This window comes from Anomaloglossus baeobatrachus, chromosome 7 (assembly GCF_048569485.1).
Source record: "Anomaloglossus baeobatrachus isolate aAnoBae1 chromosome 7, aAnoBae1.hap1, whole genome shotgun sequence".
Lineage (NCBI taxonomy): Eukaryota > Metazoa > Chordata > Amphibia > Anura > Aromobatidae > Anomaloglossus > Anomaloglossus baeobatrachus.
In genome coordinates this window covers 265,514,434-265,536,933 of record NC_134359.1, presented here as the reverse complement: position 1 = coordinate 265,536,933, position 22,500 = coordinate 265,514,434, and the positions used below count along the sequence as shown (strand labels likewise).

The 22,500-nt window shown below is 46.7% G+C and overlaps 1 protein-coding gene across 1 annotated transcript in view; it reads left to right on the top strand.

Annotated features, from left to right (window-relative positions):
* MAD1L1 (mitotic arrest deficient 1 like 1) overlaps window positions 1-22,500 on the top strand; it is a 922,608-nt gene that overhangs the window by 169,786 nt on the left and 730,322 nt on the right. Inside the window, exon 11 of the mRNA XM_075318107.1 lies at window positions 22,034-22,082. Within this exon, the coding sequence (XP_075174222.1) occupies window positions 22,034-22,082 (49 nt within the window). The remainder of the gene's footprint in view (window positions 1-22,033; window positions 22,083-22,500) is intronic.

Below are 22,500 nucleotides of genomic sequence, written 5' to 3'. Positions count from 1 at the left end.
TACTCGTAACTAGTGATGAGCGGGCACTACCATGCTCAGGTGCTCAGTGCTCGTAACTAGTGATGAGCGGGCACTACCAAGCTCGGGTGCTCAGTACTCGTAACTAGTGATGAGCGGGCACTACCATGCTCGGGTGCTCAGTACTCGTAACTAGTGATGAGCGGGCACTACCAAGCTCGGGTGCTCAGTACTCGTAACTAGTGATGAGCGGGCACTACCATGCTCAGGTGTTCGTTACTCGTAACTAGTGATGAGCGGGCACTACCATGCTCAGGTGCTCAGTGCTCGTAACTAGTGATGAGCCGGCACTACCATGCTCTGGTGCTTGGTACTCAAAATGAGTAGGTTGGACGGGCTTGACTCTAGTACCAAATATAATGCAAGTCAGTGGGAATCTTGAGCACATTTCTAGAAGAGTTTCAAATTGACTTCTAGTATACTAGGTACACGAGTCGAGCCCGTCCGAGTGTCCAACCTGCTCGTTTTGAGTACCAATTACTCGAGCATGATAGTGCTCGCTCATCACTACTGATAACACAGGATCCACGAATCAGAATAGGTGATATCACAGCTCACCTTCTTCTTCTCAATCAATTATCTCTGCACACGCTCATTAGATGCTTTAGCACAAAAATAGTGTCCGAGTCAATTAACTGATACAAATATACGTGTGGATTTCCTGAAACGTGACGTTGGATTAAAAAAAGGACAATGTGAAATTTTCAAGATTTCTAATTCTTAAAAAAAGATTGTGATTTGGGGAAAAAAAAAACATTGCCATTAAAATAAAAAAATATTAACACAAAAACATGAATTAAAGGAAATCTGTCACTAAATTTTCGCCACCTCATCGGAGAGCAGAATAACGTAGGGGCAGAGATCTTGATTCCTTCGATGTGTCACTTACTGGGCTGCTTAGTGTAGTTTTGATTAAATCACTGATTAATCAGCATTAGATTATCATTACAGGACTACTTGGCGTGCTCCCAGGTAGTCCAGCATATTTATGAGCTCTGTATAACTGCTAGATCTGCAACAGAGAAAACACTGATTTTATCAAAAGGACTGCAAACAGCTCAGTAAGTGACACATCGCTGGAATCAGGGTCTCTGTCTCTACAGTATGCTGCTTTCAGATGGGGAAGCAAAAACCTGGTGACAAATTCCCTTTAAACAATAGGTCTTTTTTGATGACACGTTCCCTTTAAATGTCTTCTCCAGAACCCTGGAACGTAGTAAAGAAGTTTTGGGGTGCAACATTTTTTTCTTGTTCTTGCCAGTGTTTGCGTAGATTTTGTTTCGACTATCAAATCTGTTGAAGCCCAACATTAAGCCCAGTAAATAAAACAAAGATTGAGGTTAAAGGGGTTATCTGAAGATCATGAGGCTATGTGATAAATATATGTGCAATCGGGGTCTGATCCTGAGCTCCCCACCAATCACAAGAGAATTGGGGTCTCAAAGTTAGTTTTTGTTTTTTTTTTTTTTTAAATCCTTAACCATCCCTTTAAGTTAAAGTCCAGAATGGTTTAAAACTGGTGGCCAGGGCATTTCTATCAGACAGCTGTTTAAAGGGCATGATGTTGGGGCAGAGCAACTGATTCCAGCCATGTCACTTGATCAGCCGCTTGCTGTAGTTTGACTACAACCAGTGTTTTATCAGCAGAAGGTTATCACTGCAGGACTAGTTGTTGTGCCATATAATCCAGCTAATCTAGTTAACCGTGGCCACACCACTGTTTGCAGCTTCCAATCTACAGCTTCAAGCTGCTCAGCAGTGTATAACCCTGCCTACACCACTGATTCGGCACGGTGGCTCAGTGGTTAGCACTGCAGCCTTGCACCACTGTCGGGTCCTGGGTTCTAGTCCCACTAAGGACAACATCTGCAAGGAGTTTGTATGTTCTCCCCGTGTTTGCGTGGGTTTCCTCCGGTTTCCCCCCACTCTCCAAAAAAAACATACTGATAGGGAATTTAGATTGTGAGCCCCAATGGGGACAGTGTTGCCAATGTATGTAAAGCGCTATGGAATTAATAGCGCTATATAAGTGAATAAATATATATTGCCAATCAGTGGTGTGGCCGGGGTTAATCACAGCTCAGCATTCTGAGAACTGCTATATGTATAACAGAGAAAACAGGAATTTTATCAAAACTGCACCAAGCAGTCCAGTAAGTGACACATCCCTGGAATCAGTCTCTCAGCCCCTACATCATGGTACTGACAGATTACATAACAAAAACCTGCTGACATGGATTAATAGCAGTCACAGTATAGTTGGTCACTGTGCTGATGGCAAAGAAGTAGCGCCGCTTAATGAGCACATCATGCTAATCCCAACCTCCCCTGCCAAATTGATCAGATTTGTCATAAACTTGGTGGAAAACTAAATTCTGCAAAACCCGTGAAAGTATTGTGACCTTCCGGAAGATTTCCAGCATTGCGGTGCCCGCGCCTTACAAGGTATTACAGCGGCTTTAGGCCAAATGAGTGAAATTTTGAAAAACGAAGATGTTATTTCTTTCCGCTGAATGATCGGAGAGTTATAACAAGGCAGAACATCCGCGGAATACAGCATTATGCTTGGCAGAATCCTCCGCGCAGCTCTTGATGAGCGAGGTCAAGGTTACGCAAAGAATATTACCATAATGTAAACAGTAATCGCTTACGAGGCGAGATTATGCTTTTGTCATTGACCATTCCGAGCACACGACACGGCCCGAGTTAATGAAGACGTCGCTCACGCGGATAGGCATTCTCTCCGCTCTCCGAATGTGAAAGCCGAGAAGACAACTGATGTCTGTAGAGGAAGGTGCGGGTGGTGGGGGGCGACGATGGGGACCAATCCTGTTATAACGGTTCCCCGCTTCAATGGTGACGCCAAATCTTTCCATGGTCACCAAAAACAGAAGCCCTATACCAACAGTGTGGTCTCTCTACATGCAGGTGTGCCGCCCCAGCAGCGGATCGAACCGCTCAGATCCAGGGGTAGTGTCCGTTCGTGGCTCGAGGGTCTCCGGACCTGGTGGCTTAGGGGCCACACTCTTAAGTAAAAGGGGGGATATTTACAGGGGAGTTATAATTTGTGACGCCACCCATGGTGTACGGTAATTGGGAGTACCGCCGCTGCCGTTGGGAGTACCTGGGGTGATGGAGTGGGGCAGCAAGGTGTCATTGCCCTCCACGGGTAGGGGTAGGCCCCGGGACTCTGGATGGTGATACTCGGTGCCGTGAAGGGGAAATCACTCAGGTACTCACTCAGCCAATAAGCAGACGCTGACAACCGGGTAAGCCAAGTGCCGCTGCCTCTCAAGGGGGGCTTGTCCGGGTCCCGTCCCTTTATAGTGTCGCCTGGTGATCCGTGACCTGCCTCCTGTGACAAAGTTTAAATTCACCATAGTGGCCCAGTAGTCTGGAACTTGCCGGGCCTCACTCCCCACTGTGGCTAAGTGAAGGAGCCTGCTATCATTGGGCCGCTTGTTTGGAAGGCCCTATCCCCCTTGTTAAGCTTGTGCCCCAATTCTGGAGTGGGTGGGAACAGTCCATAAAGGCTCCGTTCTCCGCAGGTTAATTGCCGGGTTGCCTGAAGCTCCTCCCCGACCTAGGGTCCGTGTACCCCACCGTGCCTTCGGTCCCGGACCGGTGATAGAACCAGGCTGCTGACCGTTCTCTTTGACAGGTCCAGGCACCTAGCCTCAATCCCCTGCGACTGGAGGTCTGACTCCTCTAGGTCCAGACCACCGTCTGAAACCTAGACAGCTACTCTTGGGAGCCACTACTCCGAGCCTCCTCCACTTCACTACTCCGGCACGCTACTCTCTCTTCCCTCCTCCCGACACACATCTCCCCTTCCTGACCTCTAGATGGGCGACCCTATTCCGCTTAAGCCCTCCACTGGTGTGCCTGGTGGGTGTGGTGCAGGGTGTCTCTAGGATTTGGTTTGCTGTTGGGGGCAGCACTACAAGATGGGGACCCATAACCATGAGGGACTTGAATACTGCCCTGAAGAGTGAGAGCGTGCAGTACCCTGTGACGACCTGATAGTCCAGGGGCGTCACACTGGCGTTGTAAGATCATGACTATGTAGGGGTAGATGAGGAGCCACGGATTTTACAATGCATTTGCACCAAAATTGGAACCCAAATTCGTAAAGCTCAAAAGAGGGACATAACTGTATCCGGAGCAGTGATTGAAATCTGCGTGAGATCTGTAGTAGCCGGATTTGCCTCCAGCCACCATCTGCAAGAGCAGACATCATCTGTAAGGAGGAAGCCTCCGAGCAGTGTTTCTTGGGAGCGGCTTGTCTGCACGTTGGCAGTGTCGTCTGCTTTGGCACCGTGGACACGCCGGACGAGGGGAAGCCAAGCCTGGATGGTTTGTATTACTCACAGCAAAGACTGCAACAACTAAAGGCTGATAGAACCAGGAGGAGAGTGACCGCAAGACTTGATGTCGCCTTACATGACACTTATTATTGTAGTCTATAGTAAGGGTATGTGTTCTGCCCATCATATGACGCCAACAATCACAACCAGTAATATAGGCTGCATGAGAGCTGTGTGTATCCCTCCCAGTAATATAGGCTAGATGTGAGCTGTGTGTGTGTCCCTCACAGTAATATAGGCTGGATGTGAGCTGTGTGTGTGTCTCTTCCAGTAATATAGGCTGGATGGGAGCTGTGTGTGTCTCCCAGTAATATAGGCTGGATGTGAGGTCTGTGTGTCTCCTCCAGTAATATAGGCTGGAGGTGATGTCTGTATGTCTCTCCCAGTAATATAGGCTGGATGTGAGGTGTGTGCGTCTCTCTCAGTATTATAGGCTGGATGTGTGCTCCGTGTGTCTCCCAGTAATATAGGCTTTATGTGAGCTCTGTGTGTCTCTCCCAGTAATATAGGCTGGATGTGAGCTCTGTTTCTCTCCCAGTAATATAGGCTGGATGTGAGGTCTGTGTGTCTCTCCCAGTAATATAGGCTGGATGTGAGCTCTGTGTGTCTCTCCCAGTAATATAGGCTGGATGTGAGCTCTGTGTTTCTCTCCCAGTAATATAGGCTGGATGTGAGCTCTGTGTGTCTCTCCCAGTAATATAGGCTGGATGTGAGCTCTGTGTGTCTCTCCCAGTAATATAGGCTGGATGTGAGCTCTGTGTATCTCTCCCAGTAATATAGGCTGGATGTGAGATCTGTGTATCTCTCCCAGTAATATAGGCTGGATGTGAGGTCTGTGTGTCTCTCCCAGTAATATAGGCTGGATGTGAGATCTGTGTATCTCTCCCAGTAATATAGGCTGGATGTGAGATCTGTGTGTCTCTCCCAGTAATATAGGCTGGATGTGAGCTCTGTTTCTCTCCCAGTAATATAGGCTGGATGTGAGGTCTGTGTGTCTCTCCCAGTAATATAGGCTGGATGTGAGATCTGTGTGTGTCTCTGCCAGTAATATAGGCTGGATGTGAGACCTGTGTGTCTCCCAGTAATATAGGCTGGATGTGAGATCTGTGTGTCTCTCCCAGTAATATAGGCTGGATGTGAGATCTGTGTGTCTCCGAGTAATATAGGCTGGATGTGAGATCTGTGTGTCTCCGAGTAATATAGGCTGGATGTGAGATCTGTGTGTGTCTCTCCCAGTAATATAGGCTGGATGTGAGATCTGTGTGTCTCCCAGTAATATAGGCTGGATGTGAGGTCTGTGTGTGTCTCTCCCAGTAATATAGGCTGGATGTGAGATCTGTGTGTCTCCCAGTAATATAGGCTGGATGTGAGGTCTGTGTGTGTCTCTCCCAGTAATACAGGCTGGATGTGAGGTCTGTGTGTCTCTCAGTAATATAGGCTGGATGTGAGCTCTGTGTGTCTCTCCCAGTAATATAGGCTGGATGTGAGAACTGTGTGTCTCTCCCAGTAATATAGGCTGGATGTGAGCTCTGTCTGTTTTTAGCTGAATTTATAGCCGATTTGTAGCACATTTAAACTTTAAAGGTCAAAGTCATGTTGACTGGTCGCCTATCTTCTCTTTCTGGTTGGACATATTAGCTGGCAAGGGAGTACGGATGATGGAGGTCCCCGATGTGGAAGCGTTGGGGCGCATGCATCATGCCCACCCCCTGTAATCCTGACCCTTCTCTTGCACCAAAGAGTGGATGTTGTCTTTGCTAAATCATAACTGTTTCCTTCCCCTCACCCGGGACCGGGACGTGCGAGCCTGAATATTAGAGCCACTTTTGTCTAAGGTGTTTACTGTTTATTAAACAAATTGATTAGGTTCAGGTACAAGCAAGATCTTAATTTCTGATCTTTAACTGCCCGTCGCAAATGGAAGAAGCTCAGAAGATTCGGACTTCATTTTTTATTTTTTCGCAAATGGTAAACACCGTTGATTGCCTGGAGCAAGTAAATTGCTTGATTGATCGGTAACGTACAGCGATATAGAACCAGGGATTTTCTAATTGATCCCTGGATCCACTAGTATCCCCGTTCCTAATATTCCTAATTGCCTTTTAGCAGATGATATTGAATCATTTACTGAGCGGCTGAGCATTACTGACTTCACAGCCTTTCCCTAAACCAATTTATCTTCTATTGAATTCATAGTTAATGTTCCCATTGACATTGTCACAATCTATAGAAAATCCGGGGCTGGAGATCTTAATTAAAACTCACAAATGCCTTTCCCAACTTTATATATGACTTCCTAGCGTAGGTTGCTGGGAAATTGTTGCAGACGTCTTGTGGACCGGACAAATAAATGTTTACTTATGTAATGAGCTGCGGCTTCTGTCGCCAAAGTCTAAGCATAATTTGGGTATGGGCACGTGACGTCTTTATTCCGACAATGGTTTTCTTAGGCTAAGAAGACAACCTGCTTTTTCTGAAACTGTTTCACTGGCTGTTGTTTGGTCGCCGAGGGACGGCGAGCGTCCGGGAGTGGACGCAGTGGGCCGTACACTGGACTTCCCTGGAGGAGCTAACCCCTATACACACTGGACTTCCCTGGAGGAGCTAACCCCTATACACACTGGACTTCCCTGGAGGAGCTAACCCCTATACAGATTGTCAGGTGCAGCCCAAGGTGTCTAAATGCATGACAACAAGGACCAGTGGAGTCAGCTCTGACGGACTGTAGAGTCTCTGGTGTCCGGTACTGGTGTGCTCAGATGTTGCAGCGGAGGTGGTGGCTTGGACGCGGCAGCCCAGAGTTGACGCGGCGGCCCAGAGGTGGTGGCTCGGACGCAACGGCCCGGAGGTGGTGGCTCGGACGCGGCGGCCCGGAGGTGGTGGCTCGGACGCGGCGGCCCGGAGGTGGTGGCTCGGACGCGTCGGCCCGGAGGTGGTGGCTCGGACGCGTCGGCCCGGAGGTGGTGGCTCGGACGCGTCGGCCCGGAGGTGGAGGCTCGGACGCGTCGGCCCGGAGGTGGAGGCTCGGACGCGTCGGCCCGGAGGTGGAGGCTCGGACGCGTCGGCCCGGAGGTGGAGGCTCGGAGGCGTCGGCCCGGAGGTGGAGGCTCGGAGGCGTCGGCCCGGAGGTGGAGGCTCGGAGGCGTCGGCCCGGAGGTGGAGGCTCGGAGGCGTCGGCCCGGAGGTGGAGGCTCGGAGGCGTCGGCCCGGAGGTGGAGGCTCGGAGGCGTCGGCCCGGAGGTGGAGGCTCGGAGGCGTCGGCCCGGAGGTGGAGGCTCGGAGGCGTCGGCCCGGAGGTGGAGGCTCGGAGGCGTCGGCCCGGAGGTGGAGGCTCGGAGGCGTCGGCCCGGAGGTGGAGGCTCGGAGGCGTCGGCCCGGAGGTGGAGGCTCGGAGGCGTCGGCCCGGAGGTGGAGGCTCGGAGGCGTCGGCCCGGAGGTGGAGGCTCGGAGGCGTCGGCCCGGAGGTGGAGGCTCGGAGGCGTCGGCCCGGAGGTGGAGGCTCGGAGGCGTCGGCCCGGAGGTGGAGGCTCGGAGGCGTCGGCCCGGAGGTGGAGGCTCGGAGGCGTCGGCCCGGAGGTGGAGGCTCGGAGGCGTCGGCCCGGAGGTGGAGGCTCGGAGGCGTCGGCCCGGAGGTGGAGGCTCGGAGGCGTCGGCCCGGAGGTGGAGGCTCGGAGGCGTCGGCCCGGAGGTGGAGGCTCGGACGCGGCGGCCCGGAGGTTGGAGGCTCGGACGCGGCGGCTCATAGGTGGTGGCTCAAAAGCGGCGGCCCAGAGGTGGTGGCTCGGACATGGCAGCACAGAGGTGGTGGCTCGGACATGGCAGCACAGAGGTGGTGGCTCGGACATGGCAGCACAGAGGTGGTGGCTCGGACATGGCAGCACGGAGGTAAAGATGGTAACAGACTCTAGAAAAGGACACTAATTGGCATGAACGAGTCACTGGTACAAAATACAAAGGAGCAGGATCAGACACTGTAACATGCAGGTGACCTGAGAACTTGCAACGCACTAAGGATAGGCAACGTTGCTGTGGCGTATCCCCTAAGGGGGGGAGGCGGTCTTAAATACCTTCAGTGTAATAGCTGACCTCAGGGATCAGTTCTGGGTAATGGGACGCTGGTCCTTTAAGAAAGGGGTTGTAGCCGTGTGCACACCATATGAGCATTCCCAAAAGGCTTGCATGTGTCCAGGAAGCTGGAGTATGCCGCCACAGAACTAGGAGTAGGAGCAGGATGCATGGAACCGTAGGGCAGGTGAGGAGAGTGGAGCTCCCGCCGCAGTCTGGGAGCGGAGGTATATGGAAGAGCCACACTGGCGCCGGCCTCTTTCTTATTCTTCCAACTATGAAGAGCGGGTGGCATGTAAGGGTATGTGCACACAACATCTTTAAGACTTCTTAAGGTTGTCTGTTTAGGCAAAGCTGCTTCAGGAAAATGCCGGCAGTCTTTTTCTTGAAGCGACCTTGCTAGTAGTTTTGCCGCCATTTTTACAGTATTTTTTTTTTTTTAATTCTATGGTTTAAACTTTAAACTATAGCAGAAGCCACCCCCCCCCATTACCCCCCACCCCCCAAAAAAATAATGATCATGCTATTTGCCTCTTAACAGTTTCTGAAAAAGGCCAAGACTGTAGTGGACACCCACAGTTAGAGGTACACCGCTTCTGCCTTTGTCATGTTTTTCCCCAGCTTCATATAGTGATTTACACATTGCGTTCCGATGTCCATTCAGTGGTTCCGACAAGGCTTCCGTCCAAACCGCCCCCCTTCCGGAAAACTGGTTTCGGACGTATTCGCTTATGGGGCCCTTGACTATAATGGATGGGGCAGGCGGAGTCACCGTGTGCTCTGTTGGGCATCATTTTCGGGAGTGTACGCTTTCTCGAGGCGGACACCCGGATGTAGTAGACTGCGTCTAGGTGTCTGCCTCCAGAAAGCATATACTCTCGAAACTGGTGTAGGGCAGAGCACACTGTGACTCTGTCTGCCCCATTTTAGTCAAGGGCCTCAAAAGTTGAATACATCCAAAACCAGTTTTGCGGGGGGTTTGGGCAGAAGCCCTGTCTGCGCCATTATAGTCAAGGGCCCCGAAAGACGGATACGTCCGAAACCCATTTTGTGGATGGGGTTTTGGGTGGAAGCCTTGATGGAACCACTGAATGGAGATTGGAACGCAATGTGAATGAGGCCTTAGACTTGTGCAGTGTGTAAATGGGGGAGGGGGGGAATCGGATGGAAGGAGACACCCAGTACTCCCGCAGATCAGCTTTTCTCGGTGCTGGCGGTGGCAGCAGGTGGCTGGAAATGCTCAGTTCCGTATCTGCACAGTCTTCCAATAGTGGCCGCAGCTGGGTACTGCACAGCCGCCTTTTATGCAGATCAATAGTAGGTGGATGCGCAATACCCGGTCGCGGACGCTATCAGCAGATGGAACAGCTCCGGAACTGAGCATTTCCAGCTGGTGGTGGCGGCACTGAGAACAGCTGATCAGCGTGGGTACTGGGTGTTGGACTTCGGCCGATCTGACATTGGTGTCCTATCCTAATGTAAAAGTAGGGGACAACCTCTTTAATAAGGACAGACCATCAATGTAAAAGTAGTGAAAAACCCTTTTTCATGTCCTCGAGGAAGCATTGCGTGTCGTGACTGTACTAGTACGGAAAACATGGTAAACCAAAGCTTAAGCCTACGCGTTTCGGAAACAAGCTGCTTACATGATTCAACGCTGCTGAAAATAATGGCGTTGACCATAGTGTATAGTTGTACAGATTCATCAGCAGAGATGTATAATCATTAATATCTACTACTAAGGTCAATGCTCATTCTTTGAAGACCTGAAGGATGAGGTGTAACGCCAAAGATGCCTGGAAGACCTGAACTGCCCCGCAAGATCCCGTTAGCCAAGATAGTCGACCTTCGGGAACTTTAGGTTCCGCAGTAGTATAGTCTGTCTTTGCCGTTGCATTCTAGACCGTGGGGACAGGTATGGACAAGCCCTTCACATATGTTATATAGCTACGGATCGAATGAGAAACACTTGTTTTTCTGTATTTACTCATGTGTAGTGCTATTGACATTTATCTGTATTTTCCCCCTCTTCTATCACTATTTTATTATTGCGCTCGAGGGGTGCGCACTTATTCCCCCCGAGAGAAGAGGGTTAAACAGTCATTTGACCTGTAGGCAGTAGATGTAATTGGAAATATCTCTGAGTTCTGGACCATTAAAGGTCGCCTTGGATTGCGTTCTGGCATCCTATTAGCTTCCCATATATAAAATGTCATGCACAACGTTTCTATATATCGTCAGCTTCTGTGAGAAGCCCCGAAGAGGTTTCTTAAGATAAAATACATTACCCGGCCGCCTGATTGTGTTTTATTTTTTTTTTCAGCTACTGTCAATATATTTTTGCGACCATGTTCAGTAAAATTGACTTTCTAAACTTCCAAGCTGACGTTTTAGCCTTTCATTTTCTGAGATTTAAGACCGCATCGCCTCAACCCCCGTGTTTTTCACATCGAGAATCTACAGGACTTAGTAGTAGTATATATGCAGCACTGTGCCGGAGGAGCAACTCCTGTTATAACCGTTAAAACTGATGTTGGTGCACATACTAGACTGATGTACTGGATATGTCCAGATCATTATGTTTGGTAACTTGCCATCCTTTTTTATTTTGATTAGTGATTCCTGTTTTATCGTCATTCTGCCAGCATTATAGGAGCTGGAACTTCCTTTTCCTCACTTCCCACTGTCTCCTCTGCATAGTGGCTCGCTGACCTACATATGCAGAAAACTGTCGCCAGCCTTATTTACAAATGTTTTTATCTGCAGTTCCCTATACAGTGACCACTTCTCCTCTGTCCTCAGAACATGCTCCTCACCAAAGGTGAGTCTTGGTTTTTGACTCCTGCTAAAGAGAGTGTTTGGTCAGAGCCTGCTTTCAGTCCAAATGCTCTTAAACGTTGTGACACTGTATGACGAGACATCATTACACTGTTCAGTGCTGAATTGGCAAGCAATTCTAGGTGCAGTGGTGAAACGATTACACATGGAGATTCTTCGCATTATCTTGTTCTCTCTTGCATTTGTCTTTCGAGGGCGACCAGCCTTATTGGGCTCTTGAAAGAGTGTGAGATGTTGTAAAGATGCAATATTCTCGAAATCACAGACTTGGAACAACCAATTTCTCTTGATATGGCTGATAGGGTCACCTCTTTAGCCTTCATCTGGATAACCTGCTGCTGGAGGGATTCAGTCACTTTGGATCGCACCATTTTTACAGTCAGTGGAAACTGGAAATTTTAGGCTGCCCATTACATAGGGTTTGAGAGATAATTAAGGAAATTAGCTCCAGGTGCCAGATTACCACCAACAACTTGCAGGGATCTTAAAGTGTTCTCTAATTTTGATCAGTGTTCTTTTTAATTTATTAATTTACATTTTTATTATGTGCTTTAGAATAAATAAAATTTATAAAATAAGCTTAAAATATTGTGAGATAACTCATGCTAAAATATAATCACACAGGACGACACAATGACGGCAACATTTAGGAAATTGTGTGGTGGTCTCTAATTTTGGTGGGTATGTATGCGCGCGCGTGTGTGTGTTTGTGTGTATGTATGCGTGTGTGTGTGTATATGTGTGTGTATAAATATATATATATATATATATATATATATATATATATATATATATATATATATATATATATATATATATATATATGTGTGTGTATATATATATATATGTGTGTATATATGTGTGTGTGTATGTATGTATATATAATGTGTGTGTATATAATGTAGAATGTATGTGTATGTAATCTCTACGTACATCTCAAGCGTGTGTGTGTGTATATAATGTGTGTGCATATATGTATTTTATGTATTTAAATATAATCTCTACGTACATGAGTGTATATGTATGTATATATATGTATGTGTATATATAGATAAATATATGTATATGTGTGTATATATATATATATATATACACACCTATATACAGTTCGTGAGAGACATATTGAACATGTCACCAATGTTCTCAGTAAATATATTGTCATGAATATCTCACCAGATGTCGGTAACACCCCATCCAATCCACACAGGCACAATTGTCAAGCCATAGATGTCTATGTTTAGCGATGTGTAATAATTGACACAAGAAGAAAGTATTTAACACATGAAAAAAGAGCGGTGCAATAAGCCATGGAAAGTCATGACACCAGCTGAAATCTATGATTTAGAAAGAAATCCTGCTACTTAGGGAAAAATTATATCAGCTGGTTCAACAGATGGTCTATAAAAAGGTGTCTCGTTACAGAGGTGCCACACAAGAAACATCTCATGATGGGTAAAACCAATGAGCTGTCTCAAGACCTTTGTTGCGAAATATACAGATGGCATTGGTTACAGGACAATTTCTAAACTACTGAAGGCTTCAGTGAGCACTTTTGGGACCATATCCAGAAGCGGAAAGAGCTATTTTTTCACAGTTTGTTTCGCTAATGTTTTCTCTTGCTAATACATTTCTTATAATTTTTTTTTTTTCCTTGAAAAAAGCACTAGGTCTTATTTTCAGGGGATATCTTCTATTTAAGCATCCGTGAAAACTCCTGCTAGGTCTTATTTTCGGGGGAGGTTTTATTTTCGGGGAAACATGGTAGTAAATTGTTGTCTGGTTTTGTAAAGCCATTTTCAAATCAACTAATCAGCATGTCTTGGCTCTACAGGATCTGGCGTGCCGGTTATTACATGGACAGCCCATTAGTTTCTGTGTGTAATGTGCCGTTACCGGTCAGAAATCAACTGCAGATTACAGGGGATCATTGGGGCTCAGCGAGACGCCCAGGGATAGTCTTGGCACACATCGGGGGACCTGTATATGTGGGACCGTGTCTCTCCAGCCACAGAAAAGTTTGGGCCATCTAAATAAAACCCGTTCCTTTCCCTGCCGACGACACTTTATAAAGATTCTCACATTTCTCCTTGAAAGGCGACAGCGAAGTAAACATCCGGAGTACCGTCTCCGTAAAAATGCAAACAAACTTTGGGGATTAAATCACGTCTGTTCCCGGGAGGATTTCGGACCACTTTAATCCCAACTTTCAAAGATGAGCTCATTAACATATTCCTCTTAATTGGCGTTTCATCCCTGCATTGTATCTCTGAAACTAACAAGGTATAATTATGTAAAAGAGACCTTTTTTTTTTTAGTTTTTTCGCTCCCCCCTCCCATTGGTCTCATTCACTTCCCTCCAAAATAGACGCAGATGTTCCTCCGCGCCAAGAACATAACGAGTCAACTTTTATATTACGCTCGCCCCATCCCAAACGAAACATCCAACGGGGAACAGACAGTATATTTTATTTAACTTTACAGTACAGAGGAATTGGGTTTTTTCTTTCTTTCTTTTTTGCCTTTTTTGCTTTGTTTTCATCTGATGACAAATATTTCAGATCTCAAAGCTGGAATGGCGCATTTTGATCCCCCCCCCCCCTTTTTACACTATATTTTCCCTTTCAAATGAACAGCTGTGTTGAATCCAACCTTCTTTGTTTAAGCATACAGAGCCCGGAAGGGAATTGAACAAAGCGGCATTCTGTAAACACTTGATTACTAAGAAAACGATGGTGTTTCTGAAAGCAAGAAATGTAAGGGGCACCGGGGTCTCAATTTTTTTCCTATTTATATTGCAGAGAGAGGAAACAAAGAGAAGAAACAATAATAAAGTAAACCTGAATCTCGGCGATCAAAGAGCGTTCATTTATCCAGCTGAACACTGTTTACTCTCCAACGTAAATTCAGGTCACACTTTGTGAATTAAAAAGGAGAGCGGCTTGTGCTGAATAGGAGGTGCACCCATTGAGGAAAGAATGGCGATTCAACTTTTTATTTGGCCTATTGATTATCTGAGTGTCACTATTACTCTTAGGTGGGGCTCCTGATGAAGAAGTGAGAACACTCTTCGAAACGCGTAAAATAAAACCACCTATATTTTATTCAGCACTTTTGTATTTTCGTCAGAAAACCTCCACTATTATTACCTGATTATCTAGGCAGACAGACTCGAGTGTCGACCTGCAGAGGCAGGCTAACAGGAGTTAATCTCTGCTAGTCTACTTGTTAGTCTCCTTTGATCACATGTTCTGTCGGAGCCAATCACATCTGCTCTCTTCCTGTTATATGCTGGCTGGATCCTTCCACCTGTTATAGTGAACTCTTAGGCTATGTGCGCACGCTGCGGATTTACCGCTTATTTGCTGCAGAAAATGTGTCTAACATTGCAAAACCTATGGAGTTAAAAAATGATGTGCGCACACTGCGGGGGTTTTTTTTTTTTTTTTATACCCGCGAATTTTCCACTGCGGAATTGATGAGCATGTCACTTCTTTTCTGCAGGTACCTGCGGTTTTTGCCATAGATAATGGTAAAAATCTGCAGAGACCAACCCGCGGTAAATCCACGGCAAACCACGGTAAAACCGCATGCGGATTTCGTTGCGGTTTTGGTGCGTTTTTTTTTTTACCGCGGGGTGCGCAATTCTTTCATTAAGTCCAGATTTTCCTTAAGAAAGTCACTTTCTAGTGCGCACATGGCCTTAGAAAGGTTCACGTGTTGCCTGCTGCCTGACCTAATGATGAGGATCAAGTGCATGCTTGAAAAATGACATGAGACACACAGTCAATGTTCATCTTTCCTCGATCAGAGGTTGGCCCAAAACTGAGTTTATTTCAACTTAAACATGCCCTTATATAAAATAGGAAAAGGGGCATGGTCGGCTCTGCAATGGTCATGCCCGGATGTGTCCATTGGTCAGTGGGTTGAACAATGTGTTAAGGGTGCTTTACACTCTGCGACATCGCTAGCAATGTCACGAGCGATAGCACCCGCTCCCGTCGTTCTTGCGACATGTGGTGATCGCTGCCGTAGCGAACACTACGCTACGGCAGCGTCACACACACATACCTGTTCAGCGACGTCGCTGGAGACACCGAACAATCCCTCCTTTAAGGGGGAGGTGCGTTCGGCGTCATTAAATGGCCGCCCAATAGCAGAGGAGGGGCAGAGATAAGCTGCCGGAACATGCCGCCCACCTCCTTCCTTCCTTCTTCATTGCCGGTGGACGCAGGTAAGGAGATTTTCGTCGTTCCTGCGGTGTCACACACAGCGATGTGTGGTGCCGCAGGAACGATGAACAACCAGTGGCATGCACCATGAAAAGGAGCGACGTGTCAACGATCAACGATTTTTGACGTTTTTGCGATCGTTGATCATCGCTCCTTTTAGTCACACGCTGCGATGTCGCTAACGACGCTGGATGTGCGTCACAAACACCGTGACCCCAACGATATATCGTTAGCGATGTCGCAGCGTGTAAAGCACCCTTTAGTCCATGGGCTGATTGGTGGGCGTCATCTTAGGCGGGTCTATGACATAATCAGGGCGCATCTGCGGTGATGCTGATGGGTGGGTCTGTGATATCATCGGGTGGATCCATGGTGACACTGATGGGCGGGTCCATGATATAATTGGGCAGATCCATGGAGACGCTGATGGGCAGGTCAGTGATGTCATTGGGGGCCATCTTGGATATCTCGGAAGACTGGCTTATGTATAGAGAATCGATTTCATTGAATACACTTCCCAAGTCCGTTTATGTCCGGAGGTTAATTAAGTATTTGATCCAATGGCTCTCCTCCTTAAACGTATGCAAACTATAGTTTAAGTTAGTTGGACTGAGAAGGTGTGGTGATATAAATTATCTGGTGTGCTACCTATAGCGGTGTGCCTTTATGAAGTTAACCACTGTTGCCTTTTTTTTTTTTGCTTCCTTGCTGTTCTTGGTTTTCTCCTGAGTCTCTCTTTGTCTATTCCTGTGTGCACGCAGTGTATCAGAGTTTTGGTTTTCCCTTGCATGTCCTTATCTGTTTATCATCTCATTCATCCCCTGTCTCTTTCTGGGGGAAGATGGGTATCAGAGTACGGTAGTATTTTTCAGGAGTATAGAAAAACACGGGACTTCGGTGTCTCCACCATTAGGAGTAATCTGGAAGTGAGGGATAGTCTAATCTCCCTTTGCATAAAGAATCAGCATAGGAGCCCCTTGTCTCATGTTATCCCGAAGTAACATCGTCACACATGGCTTCTACTTTAGTCTAGTAATATCTTAAGCCTTCAAATTCGTAATTAACTCTAGAGCAAAGTGTCTTAATTTTTTACTTAATATGTATTCTTACATCACAATATTGGGAAGGAGTGCACAGCATCTTTAAGGGGTCGTCAAGTTTAAAGCCACTGGTAAATAATTTACTCCAACAAACTTTGAGTGAATAGTACAACCCTCCACAATTGATAGTTGTCGGCCTATCATTCAGCCAACAGCTGGTATTCGTCACCCAACTCCTCCATACTAGGAACGCCTTGCTTCTGTGTACTCTGAGGTCTCTGCTAAACTCTTCTGGCTGCAGCTTATCTCCAGGAAGAACCAAAAGATGAGCCGTTATCAAGGCCAGATTGTCCTGTACCCCAATATTTTCTGATGGGGGAAGAGTCGGGAAGCCCCCATATATATTGGACTGGTGGGTTTGGCCAACTTTAGTCTAACATGTTTGGGTGGCTGTAATGAGTGTCTCTGTCTCAAGAGGTCTGCCTCTGAACTAAGTGGCCAACCCATTTGATTTTTAGTGTGTAATGCTTTATTTCTTCCTGTGAGGGCGCTGTAGAGAAATATCTCTGATTGTTGAAGGTGACAACAATGGAACAACCAGTGACCAGTCTATATTTACGGAAAGGTAGGAGACGTTCTGCTAGACTGCGCAGCTATGAAAGAGGAGTAGTTTCACCTGTACCTTCTCCTTTCATAGCAGCATGGTCTACCAGAACATCTATCTCCTACCTCTCCTAATTTACGTTCAGAAGAGGATCTACTTTTATCCACAGACGTGGCTGCAGCAGCTTGATAATCTATGGGCATTTATTGGAGTTGTGACATACACAACCCAATCAGGTGAGCAACCCTCTCACTTTTAAAACACAATATTGCCCTATGTGCAGTTGTCTCCTGTTTTTTATTTTCTATGGCTTATGCTTATGGGACATCTTCAACACACTAATTTTTAGAATCCCAGTTTTCGTATTCTCCTTACCTGGCCTCCTTAATAAACTGTCACAGGGTGTGACGAAGTAACTTGGAACACCGGCCCTAGGAGTAGAGTGACCCTCGCTGTCCCTGTTCGCAAAGATACGTCTAATGGTGACGATGTTTGGGCCGCCTTCCTAACCTTAGCTCCTGAATAACCCTTGTCTACACCTCCTCTCCCCGATCCCCCGAGGAGTGGCTGGACAGGAGTGGTTTATCCCCAAAAAAAAATTGTTTAAAAGAACTGAGCGTCCTCCGTGGTTGATACCTTTTAATGGCTAACTGAAAAGATGGTAATAATAGAAAGCTTTCAAGACTACTCAGGTCTCTTCATCAGGCTCAGTTGATACCTTTTAATGGCTAACTGAAAAGATAGTAATATATAGCAAGCTTTTTGAGACTACTCTTTTTGAGCCTGCTGACGAGACCTGAGTAGTCTCGAAAGCTTGCTATATATCGCCATCTCTTCAGTTATCCATTAACACTAGAAGTCCCAGAGAGGGGTCATTTAACATTTCTACCATTGGAACCCTATGGAGCTCGAAATTCCTGGACTTCTAGTGTTAAAAGGTATCAACCACTCAGGACTCTGTTCTTTTAAACAATTTTTTTATCTCTACTGGCTAACATGGCACAAAGATATATTTTACCCACAAAAATAGACATACAAGGAAAAACCAAAACTCAAATTCAGTACACACACACACACACACACACACACACACACACGTAAGACAATACGTGCTCAGGAGGAAATAGAGTCAGGGAGGAAATAAACAGACAACGAGAATATTTCCACAACACACCAAATAACGCGCAGGAGGTCACCAGAACAAGATCACCACAGCACAAAGACTGGTATTGCAAATTAAGCTATAATCGGCATAGGGGACACAGCTCCACCATCTGTTAAAGGGCGGAGACGGCTGTGATAGGCTTCCTGTAACATGTGACCCCAGCAGCAATCCACAGGCTAGCAGAAATTAACTCCCGCTAGACTGATTTCTAATAAGCACACAACTGGTCGATTCCCGAGTCTTAGTCACCAGAGAAACCATAGTGTGATGTGTCAGACTCTGTAGTGTGACGAGGGTCAGAAGTCACTAGAGATGAACACCACGTGACATTAATGTGCTCTTCGAAGATCCCATTGCTCACATGGGAACATGTCTTCGTGGACTCCTTAGCTAGTTGTTCCGTTTCCTTCAAATGTCTTCTCGGGAAAGTTTACATTTTAGCTATTCACTTTTTAGGTCGTGAAACAACTTTTTCTTAAATCCATGTGACGGGACGAGCGGAGACACTGGGACAATTTGGAATCATCCGGTCATTTTCTGGCTTTTCAGGGTAATGGCTTCTGAAGCAAGAAATGATTGTCTCTTATTGTGGCAGAGGTTCGCTCCCCCCCAGATCAGAGGTTGGGATCGCTTTTCCTCACTGCCAGGATGTCCTTTCTTTCTTTTCGCTCACGTCACCCCGAAGATTTCATTGCAGTCTCTCGAAACTTGTGCTAAACTGTGTGGACACCGCTTGTAAGAGATCCCTCTCCGAGGCGGCCTGATTAGATTGTTACATCTCGGCTCGCTCCGATTCTTTCTCATCTTTTTATGCCACTCGCGGCTCCTTTAATTTCTGCTGTCAATAAATCTTTCAGCTGCTCCCGAATATCAGAAGCTCGAGACGTCTCCGGTGTCTCATCCGATTTAGTATTGTTGCCGGATCCCGTAGAATGAGTTTTCTTCAAGTGTTTCCTGTCCAAAACCATTGAGGGGAGCTGGATATTTGGAAAGGCGGTGTCGAAACGCTTTGCCATTGATCTTGGCCATTTACTTTTGCCTACTTTACATCAAGCTGGCATGACTTGAGGTTTCTAGAAGTTGAGGATTAAAAACCGCAAAAACGCACATTTTATTTAGTGTTTTTCTTGCCATTATTCAGGTTTTTGCTGCAGAATAACTGCTGCAAATACTCGACGTGCACATAACCGCAGTGTTTCTATCGAGGTATGTAAATAGGTTGGATCAATGGGTCTATGAGCCGAGACCCCCATCAATCTCTAAAGCAAAGAAGCAGAAGAGCTTAGACAAGAGCAGCTCTTCTCCAAGACTGAAGACCAGCTCAATACAGAGCCATATTAAGAAGTAGGAGTGCAGCACAGTAAGGTTTCTTGCAAATTGAGACGCCCATAGAAACTTTGGTTCCTTATCTACACATTCAGCCAAAATTGGGCTTTACACACTGCGATATCGGTCCCGATATCGCTAGTGTGGGTACCCACCCCCATCTGTTGCGCAACACTGGCAAATCGCTGCCCGTGCCGCACAACATCGCCCAGACCCGTCACACATACTTACCTGCCCGGCGATGTCGCTGTGACCGGCGATCCGCCTCCTTTCTAAGGGGGCGGTCCGTGCGGCGTCACATCAACGTCACTGAGCGGCCGCCCAATAGCAGCGGAGGGGCGGAGCTGAGTGGGACGTAACATCCCGGCCACCTCCTTCCTTCCGCATAGCGGCTGGGAGGCAGGTAAGGAGAGCTTCCTCGTTCCTGCGGCGTCACACGGAGCGATGTGTGCTGCCGCAGGAACGAGGAACAACATCGTTACTGCTGCAGTAACGATTTTTGAGAATGGACCCCCATGTCACCGATGAGCGATTTTGCACGTTTTTGCAACGATGCAAAATCGCTTATCGGTGTCGCACGCAACGGCATCGCTAATGCGGCCGGATGTGTGTCACCAATTCCGTGACCCCAACGAGTTTGCATTAGCGATGTTGTAGCGTGTAAAGCCCCCTTTAGGCGTGGACCTGCTGAATGCTAATTGAAAGGCAGGCTAGCAGGAGTTAATCTCTGTTAGTCTGCTTGTTAGCCTCCTTTGATCACCTGCTGTGGGAGAGCCAATCACATCTTTTCTACTCCTATATATGCTGTTTGGATCTTTCCACCTATGCCAGCTATAGCTTCTTAGTCTATCACCACACCTCCCCAGACCAACTATCTGGCATGATACTTGTTGCTGTGCGTGGTTGTGAGTTAACAGCCTTTTGTCATAGCCACATGTGCTGGCCTCCTTTTCTGGCACTTGTGGTCCTACTCTCTCCAAGAATGCACAAGACTTTTCGGCAGATCTCTAAATATCCACATATTGTGCAGCTGGTATCTGGTGTTTTCACCTTTCATTGTGGGCTAACTCTTCACTTTCGGAGTTGGGCAGTCTTTGACTGAGTGCTTTACTCCTTTGTTTTCACAACCTAAGTGGGTCTTAGCTCCTGGAATCCCTCTAAACAAAAATTCTGGCCCATCTCCAGGACATGTAAAAGTTTTCTGGAAATCTAGTTGCACTTTAATAGAATGAAGTCCATTAAAGGTAATCTGTCACCAGGTTTCTGAGAGCAGCATAATGTAGAGACATAGACCCTGATTCCAGCGATGTGTCACTTACTGAGCTGTTTGCTGTCATTTTGAGAAAATCAATATTTTTTCTGCTGCAGATCTAGCAGTTATATAGAGCTCATGAATATGCTGGACTACCTGCAGCACGCCAAGTAGTCCTGTAATGATCATCTACTGCTGATTAAACTTTGATTTTATCAAAACTACACTCAGCAGCTCAGTAAGTGACACATCGCTGAAATCAGGTATGCAGCTCTCAGATTAGGGGATAAAAACCTATTGACAGATTCCCTTTAAAACAAATCTTTCGACAGTTTTTTGCTCTGGAATTGATAGCAATACGACATAAAGACAGAGACCCTGATTCCAGCTGTGTCACTTACTGAACCTCTTGTTGCAGTTTAGTTAAAAATCCTTGTTTTCTCTGCTGTAGATGTAACATTGGTTAGATTGCCAAGCCGAGTATAACCCCACCACTGATTGGCTGCTTTTTGTATAGACTCTACATTGTCAGTATGAGCAAGCAATAAGTGGTGGGGTCGGGGTTAAACTTATGGGCTGGTCTGGTTTGCATGTGACACCTAGTCCTGCAATGATTATCTCCTTCTGATAAAACACAGATTGTATTGTAACTACAGCACATATCATAATAAGTGACACATCCTTGGGAATCAAGGTCTCAACACCTACACTATGCTGCTTTCAGGTTAAATAGCAAAAACTTGCTGACATATTCCCTTTAAAGGCCCCGGTACTCATTAAGTCATGGAAAGATCGCTACTAGTGATGAGCGATATGAGAGGACAGAATCCAGCTTGTCTTATAGCTAATAATTTCATAGGGTTCCTCTAGCACGGATGGGCGGGGAAGTTTCACATTTCCGTTCACACCACTACTGCTCTTATTGGTGCATGGTTCACATGGACAAGACCTTTGCCTGTGACCCTATATAAACTGGTCACATGCACTAATAAAGGAGAACTTATTGCATACACCATACTACGCGTGTGCTGTATTGATTTCCCCAGCGCTCGTAAATCAGATCTTATTAGTTTGGTGTTCAAGAGTCATAGATGGAGAGCAATACCATGCTCGGGTGTTTTGTATCAAGCAGTTGGATGCTCGAATGTGCACGACTCGAGTGCCAGAATATAATGGAAGTGAATGGGGAACTTGAGCATCTTTCCCATTAATTTCTGGGGGGGGACAGTACTTTTCCACCAGGCTGTATATTGATGCCTGTCACCATTTGACAAAAACTTTATTTTTTTTAGGAAAAATGTAGCTATACACATGAAACGCTTGCGCAACAGAAAGAATCTGTTAGGCTGCTTTCACACATCCGTTTTTTGCAGTGCGGCTCAATCCGGCTCCAAAACCTATGCAACGGATGCGGCGGAAAAAACGGATCCATTGCCTAAGTTTTTCCATGCGGCCCGTCCGTTTTTTGACGGATGCGGCTTGATACTGAGCATGCGCAGTGCAAAAAACCGCATCCGGCAACCGGATGGTTTTTGCCGCAGGACGCCACTTCCGGTGGCCATAGGCTTGCATTGTAAATTGCGCCGCATCGGCGCG